The following is a 10,194-nucleotide window of genomic DNA, read 5'->3' as shown; positions in this document are numbered from 1 at the left end:
TTAAACCCCTAAGGAAAGTATATAAAACCAACCGAACAAGATGATAATACCTAATACCTTTATTAACTTTTAGATCAGTTTTAAATGCCTTAAGGTTGGAAACTCGGTCTGTGCAGAACGCACTGCATCATCATTTGCATTTCACTATTATAGAGGTTGTCTTTGTGGGGGTGTAATTTGCTCCGAAACGTTAAAACAAGTAAGAAACTATTATCCTTGGAAACAGAAAGTTAAGTTTTTCAACAAACTTATGAATGGGTTAGAAGGGGTTAAGTTTACAGAGTAGCTTAAAAGGGAATGAATCAAATGGGTCAAGCAGATTGAAAGTCTCTAAAGTGTCTTTTTAATGCAAAAAGCACTCCCAAATCAATTTTAAAAAATGTTAAGTTGTTAACATTATTATTATTGATAAAATACAGCTTTTGTAATCAAATTTGATGTAATATATATTACCCAAAGATAAGTTGGACCAAAAAAGTATTTTGAGTCAACTCAACCTCCCAGTCCCACTATGAACTGTTTTTACCTTTACCCGACCCACCTGATCCATCCATATTGCAACCTTAACAATTCTTTTGAATGCCCACTTCAATTCCTCGGAATCTTAACGCAAAAGATCTATAAAAACTTATCAATAACTCATGATATGATGAATAGTACCGTGGGAATCTTGCCCTTTACTCCTCCAAAAGCTTCTTGCCATGTAGAACTTCCTCATAAATACATTTTGACAAAAAGATAATTATGGCAGAACAAAAGTGCTACCAAGACACCAATGTGCCCGTTCAAGTTATCCTTTGAAAAAAAATGGCAATGGCCAAGAGCAGATTTGACAAGGTAGCTATCAAAAAAGCAATAAAAAAAAAAAAAAAAACAGTGATCATAGCAATTACCGCAATGAGGGTCATTAGCTTTTTAGGTAAGCTCACACAAATAAATTAAATAATAAACAGAAAAAGGCGAGTTTTAGTAGCAAAACATTCATATAGACTAACTAAAGGACTTAAAAGGTGTTTCTGAGGTAAGCTCACACAAATGTGGCATTACCATCTAAATCTTCATTAATGCCTTGATAGAGGTATCCTTATAACTAAAGGACTTAAAAGGTGTTCTGTGAGCAACACATCATAAAGATGTATGCTTTTTTAATTAGATATCAGTTAAATATAGAATAATCTACAAGAGAAAAGTATCCCAAATTGCAAATTAGAACATCTTTAAATATAATTCTAAGAACTGGTAACCAATTACCACAAAAATTCAAGGCGAACAGACAACATTATGGATGCGAGACTTGATTATCCAGAAGGCTATACGAACCTCACGGTCACTTGTACCCGCCACCAACCGTTGCTTCTTTTGTTCCATTTGAAATGAGGAAGCATTAATCCAATCGGAGGTATTGAGCTTGCTTCTGCTCTCCATGTTTGCTTTTGCAGCTGCAGATTCCACACATTTAACTGACACTCCTTTCCTGGGATGTATCAGAATTAGTGAGCTTAACACTAATGAAATCAATAAGATAAATGAAGATTTGAATGTCAATAATGAAGGGAATAAGAGTTGCGATGATGGAATAAGCAGGAAAAGGGTATTAACTTTTGTTGTCCTCCACATCCTTTTTTTCATATTGACCTTTGTAATCTTAAACCTTGGCCTCTTGAACTCCTGTAACGTTCTCCATGCTTATTCCATCATCACAGCTCTTATTCTCTTGACTATTGACATTCAAATCTTCATTTATCTTATTGATTTTTTTAGTGTTAAGCTCACTACATTCTTGTCAATCTCAGAAAAGGAGTGCAAATTAACATCTGGGATCTGCACCAACAGACACAAACATGGAGAGCAGCCGAAGCAAGCTCCACTACATCTAGTTGATTTACCAGCGGCCTCATAGGGAACAAAAGAAACATTAGTTGGTGGTCGGAACTAGTAACCAAGAGGTTCACATAGGCTTGTGGCTAATCAAGTGTCACATCCATAGGGTTGTCTGTTTGACTTGCAAATTCCTATTGTAATTGGTTACCAATTTTTTGAATTAGATTTGAAGATATAATGGTATATTCAATTCTGATTTGCACTTTGTAAAACTTTTCTTTGGTAGATTACTTTATACTTAATCGATCGATATTTGATAAAAGAAAAGCATATGCGGGTACATTTTTATAATGTGTGTGCACAGAGATTACCTCTCAAGTCATTTAGTTATAAAGAGGCCTCTTAATCGAAGTAAATTTTATAAACTTAAATGAAAAATTACATACAACACTCCCTCGGAGGAAGGAATTGAAGAAGATGACTTCCGTCACGATTGTTTTTGCGTTAAAGCCTTAAAGGTGGTCAAAGTTTATGGGGTAGTGTTAAAAGTTGATGAATGTGTTAATAAAGCAAATTCTGTTAGAGGTGGGGTTAGGACATCAAGTAGACAAGTACTATAAGCTCGTTGATTTTTATAAGTCACCAAAGTCAAATCAATGGCTCGTTGTCTCCATAGCTTGTCATCTAAAAACTATATCAACGATCGTCATTAAAAAATACGGTATAAGGTGATCACTTTGCCTTCCATTTTTCTAATATTTTATAATAGTGTATTTTTTTCTTTATAATTTTCAAAAAGTAAAACCGTAAGGACGCCTTTAGTTGTGGAAAATATTTTTTAGTTTTTAAATATAGTTTTCTAGAAAATGAAAGGAGTTTTCATCTAAAAATCGAGAGGAAAAGTTATATTAGGAACTTAAAAATTACAATAACCTTTAGAAACTTTTTTTAAATTAAAATTATTAACTATATGATTGCTTACACTTGTTCATAAGACTATATATATTGCTTATAAGTGTTTATATGACTATCTATATACATTTGATTACCATCTATCTCAGAGAAACATTTATTTACAAAATAATTGCATATATGTGATCGAATTATATACATATGTTCATAACACTATTCATGCACATGTGATCATAAAATTTATGTCTCCACATAATTGTATGACGAATAATAATCTGTCTCTACATGAAAGTAAAATTCAAAATTACACCTAATTAAATAACTTCGAAAAAAAAATCACCATGTAAAAAATAATCGATGATTGAGCTTGATTTAAAAAGCTCCTAAAGAATCCTACAATTTTTGGGTTCCTAAAACAGCTTTTCAATATATATGGTTAATGTGAGAACCCATATAAACATAGGTAATATTAAGTAACTTGATCATATTACATGTAATAAACGGATAGACATATAAAACTATAAAATATTAATGATATAATGAAAAAAGGTAAATAAAACATGTTGAAGAACAAAAATGTTATATTTGCAAACATATAATTAGATGAGTTTAATTATTAAGTATAATATAAATGAGTTTATGTATTCAATATATCGATCAAATGAGACAATGGTAGAAAAACAAAATAAAACCGACCATTATAAATCATAAATTAAATTCACAAAAATAAATAAAATAGTAACATGTTGTGCTGGTGTATCCCAAACGACTAATTGTTGATAAACAATATTGTATCCGCATTCGTTTTTCACGGATTGAAAATGGAGGTTGTGTCTACAATAGAGTGGGAGGTTAGTTTTTTATTATTATCAATGTGTTTGTGTGCATGTTGGGTGTATTACAATGTATTTTGGGCTGGAGAAATGGCTTTAATAATGTACGTATTTTTGTGTCGAAATGGGTTTTCTATCGAAATTTTTGGTTTTCGGTATTCATCTTCATATGTATAGTATTTTCGGTGGTATGAAAGCGGGGTGTAGTGGCCTAGTGGGTGACTCGGTGGTTGAGGTTGGTCACAGTATTTTTTGTGTTTTGTATACATGGAAATCTCGTGAACAATAGAGTGAAAATTTGGTTGGTTTTATGTGGGGTGTACTAGAAATGGAATTTATTTTAAAAAAGGAAAATGATTAATGAGACTAAATTGTATGTTTAAAGATAGGCCTAAAAAGCTTTAGAAAATCAGATATACGTGTTTTCACTGCTTTGGTCTAAAGGCAATTTAGAAAAGTATACTTGTCAATTTATTTGATTTGAAAAAAAAAAACATAAAAGTCGAAGAGCTAATATAAGGCCTTTAGATTATATTCGACATTTGATAAAATTTATTGTATAAATTATATATCAACACCTCGTGAATACACACGGGTAACGGGTCATTGACTAGTATATACAACCAACGGAGGCCATAAAATTTCGAACGCCCAAACCGGCAAAACATGTCTCTAACCCTTAGCATATTCTAGCATATAAACATCTCTTTTTATAAACAAGACTTTATAACATTAACAAATTCATTCCTAATAACGAAAGAGGTACGTATAACATCATACAAATTGCAACATTTAATATGATAGTGATAAGTATGTGTTAGCTTATATGTATCTTCTGTTATTTAACAATAACCAATCAATTGGTATATAAAGTGAAAATCATCCAGTTTTATATTTTATAGAATTCATATACATTCAATTTTTGGTTTAAAAATGTAACCATGTTTTTCTTCGAATTTTCATATTGGATTTTTGGATTATTACTCGCATAACGGAACAACAATAATAACAATTGCAAAAAGATAGTTGAAGTCCCGTAGTTCAGGCCTTAGACCAACTAGTTTAAAAAGGTCATAATTCTTAGTTATGTGACTAGATCAAAAATAAAAATGATAAAAAAAAATAAGTTAGTGGGGATACATATATCATTATCCTTGACAAATGATATAAGATATTAAATTGATCAATATAAGATGATATGTACGTTTCATTATAGTTTAGTGCTAGCATCATGCTGGATGTCTCGAGCTCAAGACATGAGATAACATATTTTAGGACTTTCACAAATAAAGTTTTCCGGTGAACAAGTTTGAGTTCGGGGGCAAGGTTTTATTTTAATTAAATGTCGTGCCATTGGACGGTTAGTTGGGGGTTTCTCCTCCTGCTAGATATTTAGTGTGAAGAAGCTCTTTAGCGCGGACACGGTTAAAACCACGTAAGTTAGATCCCCTGTTGCGAGCAAATGATCCACACTTTTAAATATATATATATATATATATATATGTTAGGGTTTATGTGGCTGTTAGACACCCAAACTTGGGTGTAGAACCCCTCACATCTTGTTTTTTTAATCCATAAAAAGCATGGGGGCCCAAGCATTTATAGTTATATTAAAAAATTAGTATGTGAGGGGTTCTACACCCAAACTTGGGTGTCTCATTTTTTCATATATATATACTAGTCTTAATACCCGTACGATGTACGGTAGCTATATAGATTGTATTATAATTAAAGAAATTCGAATATTTGTGAGTATGATATAAATTGTGATTAAAGTAACCGATCATCTAATCTAAATATAATACACACTTCATAGTAATAATAAATATAATATATATGTTTAGTTAAAGTTTTAAATTTATTTAAAAATTTTAAACTCATATCAAAATCGGACCTTATAAGTATAGTGGATGACGACAGATAGCCTTGTGATTTTGAATCGTAAACTCAATTTTTTTAAGTCCATGTTAATGACTTATTATTATAAGTAATATAGACAATAGGAGTTGAAAAAATTGAGAAGAAAAAGATATAATTTTATTATTGAAAAAAGTAATATAATGTGTTTTGTATCTATAAGTCAAGAGTTAGAGTTTAATTACAAGTCTAATAAGAAAACTGAATCTATATACAACTAAAAAAAAACTTAATTTAATAAAATAAATAAATAAAAAAACACATGTTGATCAGAAAATACGCCACATATTGTTTAAAGATACCTCAACCCTACTTTAGTATCTATCTATATAATTATTAAAATAGTAGGAATCCTAGCATTCTGAAGCCTTCTTCCAATTTACAGCTAGCTTTAAACATTGTCACATAGGATTTTGTTTTACGTGGCATCTCCATATTTTTTTTGCTACATTTATCTTAAAGTAAATAAATTACTAAGTTCTAAATAAGAAAAGTATATTAAAATGTAGGTACGTATTTAAAAAAAAAACAACCCCTGTATTAAAATTAGATGCACTAGATCTAAATTTGGTAAAGATATATAACAAATTAATACAGTTTATTTGGTCATCTAGAATTTTGGTTCTCTTTTAACAACTAAGCTACAATATCGCTTAGTTTTGGTAAACTAAATCACGAGAAAGTTATCATTGCTAAATCAATTAATATTTTGTACAATGTCATTAATAGGATTGTGCTCTAGCTAATTTTTAGTAAATTTTTAGTCATCATTAACTTTTTTTATAACACGTCTCATCCATCATTACAAGTAAACATTTATTGATTAACATCCGCACTCTCATCCATCATTACAACTAAACATTTATTGATTAACATCCGCACATTGTGCGGGTAAAAAAAATCTAGTATTGGTAGATATCAATATCAAAAGTTATAATATAGAACAAACATGAAGATATGAGATTAAACTTTGGATGGGGAAAGATTAACATCGCAATATATATTCGGATAAAACATACCACACACATCAAATAAACAAAACTTTATTATAAAATAAGTAATAAAAAACAACAACAACAACAACAACAACAATAATAATAATAATAATAATAATAATAATAATAATAATAATAATAATTAATATAAACCAAAAGACAAATAGTTCATATACTCAAGTTTTGAATTTAAACAATAATAGCAACAAAGTTATCAAAATTAGAATTAATCGAATAATAATTACGGTCTATTGAAGTAAACATTTGTTCTCAAATTAAACTTTAGCAGAAAAACTTACTTAGAAATCTACCAATAAATAAAATAGATATACATATTAAGGAGGAGGATGTATATATAGTAAAACAGAGAAGTTGTATTAAACTAAGGAAATTAAAGAAAAAAAATATAGCTTTAGATACTTATATTAGAGGGTAAGTAAAATTAAATAGGAATTCTAATTCGATTTAATTAAGGATATTAAAAAGGACACTTGTCGTTTAAATAATACGCCATGTGTCGATCAAATAATATCTCAATCCTGTTTTAATATATTGGTAGATGGAAAAAGTGAATATAAGGCTGTCCGGCACCTAAGCTTAGGTGTGGAACCCCTCACATACTAATTTTTTTAATATTTGTTGAATTTAAATTAAATCACATGGCCCCCCTGATTTTTATGGATTAAAAAAACAATATGTGAGTGTTTCATAACTAAGCTTTGTGATGAACGTCCATTTTGTGATAAAAACCCCTAAGGAAAGACGTCATTTCTATGCTTAAATGAGTTATTATTCCGGAACTATTGGTACTTAATGAATGATGTGTTTATGAAGGTTCACGGAAGATGCGAGAGAGGGTAAATGACATCAAGTGACTCAAGAAGGAAGCCTATGAAGTTACAAGACACAAGGAAGTGATTCGGGAGCCAAACGAAGACGCAAGAACAAGAACAACAGCCACCAGCGCCGCTGGCCACCTTGCCAGCGCCGTTGGTCATCACCAGCGCCGCTAGCCTAGAGAAGCCCATGACAAGAGCCGCTGGTCGGCCCAGATCAGAAACCGACTTTTATCACTATTTAAGTCAAACTAACTCAAAACCCTAAGAGAAATCCGATTCAGCAGCCCTAGCCGCCCAGCAACAACCATAGACCGACTTTGCAGATTCCAAGGAGGTTTTGGAGCTTCTAACACCTTCTGATCTTCATTCTTGGTCTAGATCTTTCATCTTTATTTACTTTATATTATCGAACAATGTCTTTCATCTTTTCAGACTTTGTTATTCCTTTAATAATGCTAGGCTAGTAGGCTGAATACTTGTTTGGATCGATGTGATCATGTAGACGCTTATTGTTTTACTGTGTTTGTTTATATTCTGTTGGAATGTGTTTTACTGTTTATCGTAGATCCATGTTTATTAGTAATTCATGTTGCTCTTGCTTTTATATCTGAACATATTAGTTTAATTCTGATGGTTGTCTATGATCATACACTAGGACTAATATGCTAGGACAGAAAACGACTAGCCGCTCTATAACTAGAAGTAAAAAGTGATTCACTTGTAACCGAGGGATCCAGAACCATAGTAACTAGGATGAATTGAATTGAACATGAAGCTTAACAATACCAGGCGCGATCCTTTGACTTGTAACCGAGAACTGTGGTCACCGGAGGGAATTATATCTGGTCATGGCTTGAGAGCCGGGTAACTAAAAGATGAATTAGTAACACAAACTTTAGGTCATTAATGCTTAAACAATGAATCTAGCAAGAATTTGTTTATAAGGTAGTGTGAGTCTAGCGATAACACTACTAACTAGGTAAAGTGAATCTAACGAGAATCTGAGCCGTAATGAAGTTTCCAACAGACTAGCAAACCAGTAGGATAATATTTGGTCTTACCATAAGATTGGAGATGCCAAACAAGTATTTTAAGTTAATTACTGTTATTAGTTTTTCTTCAAATATTTTCAGGATAGCCTCTCGCTGAAAAGCGGTTGTGGCTAGATTTCAATTTACTGTTAAAAGTATTAGTATATTAGGAGTTAGTGACAAACCCCCAAACAAACTAGAATTACACATACTACTAGATTAGGTAATGCAACGCATCCCTGCGAACGATCATGTAACTTACCACTAGGCTATATTACACTGACCGGGTTCTCTGCTCGTTACGTGTGTTTAGGTTAGATAGTTACTTGTACAACATAAATTTAAAGACAAAGATAAAAACACGCACCAGTTAGCTACCTAACAGTCTTATATTCTTATCCCATATATATATATATATATATGGGATGAGTTAGATATTAAACATCCACGTATTATTTTTTTAATCTATAAAATTCATGGGGGCCATGTGATTTAATTAAAAGTAAACAAATATTAAAAAAAATAGTAGGTGAAGGTTCCACACCTAACCTTAGGTGACGGACAACCTTAATTATATTCACTTTTAATTAAATATAATAATCTAATGGTTTTTTTTTTAAGATTGAGATTTTTTAAAGTTATTCTAACTTCACCATTGAATTAAATCCAATGGTCAAGATTAAAAATTGATGTTTCAATCTTGACCATTGGATTTAATTCAATGGTTGAAGATTAGAGAATCCTTATTTTTTTTTAATACCCTGTTGATCCTTTTAATTAAAAAATAAATTCGACTTTAATTGACTTGGCCTTTGCATTTAACCAGACGGCTGATCGAGGTCCGTTGTTAATTGTTTGTATTGCTAAAATAATTCGATTGTGAATTATTAATATATATACCTTAAACATTCACACAGCTCATTCGAAAGAATATTAATATATACTCTCGTATTAATTAGGTTGTTGTCGTCGATCCTGCTTCTTAAATTATATACATCATAGAAATATGGCATCTATAATCAAGGAGTTTGCTCACTTGCAAATCCCACTTGACGACATCCTAAAGGCCACCAATAACTTTGCTAATGAAAATATCATTGGCAAAGGTGGATTTGGAAACGTTTATAAAGGGAAACTCATGCGCTGCGGCGGGGAAATAATAAATATTTCTGCGCGGAGGCTAGATCGTAAGCATGGGCAGGGAGATGTTGAGTTCTGGACGGAAATTTCGGTTGTTTCTGGATTCAAGCATTATTACGCGGATTATATGATAGGCTTTTGCGATGAGAAAGGTGAGAAAATCATTATAAACCGGCATCAAGCAATGGGAAGTCTGTCTATGCATGTAAGCAACCCAGGCTTTACATGGAGTCAAAGATTATCGGTAGCTTTTGATATTGTGGAGGCAATAAAATACATCCATTATGATGTAGACCATAGATATCATGTCATACATCGTAACATTAACAGCTCCACGATTTTATTAGATGATAAATGGAAGGCCAAGTTATCCGGATTTGAATTTTCTATCAAACATGTAGTACATCGAATGAACCAAGTATATCTTTGTGAACCTATTGGGACACGAGGGTATATGGATCCAGCAGTCCTAAAGAGCGGAGGTGTCACCCACAAGTCGGATATCTACTCTTTTGGAGTCGTTTTGTTTGAACTCTTGTGCGGGAAGAAAGCAGTCGAAGATAATAAGTTGCTAGCTCCATTGGCCAAACATCATTATGAAACCGGAACATTACAAGATATAATCCATCCTGATCTATGGAAGCAAATGGATCCAGAATCGTTTCGATGCTTCTCAGATGCAGCGTATTCTTGCTTAGAAGAGAAG

The 10,194-nt window shown here is 31.9% G+C and overlaps 1 protein-coding gene across 1 annotated transcript; it reads left to right on the top strand.

Moving 5' to 3' along the window:
- Positions 1-9,354: 9,354 nt before the first annotated feature.
- LOC122583714 (receptor-like protein kinase ANXUR2) lies at positions 9,355-10,194 on the top strand (the record flags this gene model as incomplete). The annotated part of the gene is made up of 1 exon (XM_043756090.1): positions 9,355-10,194. A coding segment is annotated over exon 1 (840 nt), but the record flags the coding sequence as incomplete, so codon positions are not given.

This window comes from Erigeron canadensis, chromosome 9 (genome assembly GCF_010389155.1).
Source record: "Erigeron canadensis isolate Cc75 chromosome 9, C_canadensis_v1, whole genome shotgun sequence".
In the NCBI taxonomy this organism is placed as follows: domain Eukaryota; kingdom Viridiplantae; phylum Streptophyta; class Magnoliopsida; order Asterales; family Asteraceae; genus Erigeron; species Erigeron canadensis.
The sequence above is the reverse complement of the archived record's forward strand: the minus strand, read 5'-3'. Positions and strand labels throughout refer to the sequence as shown.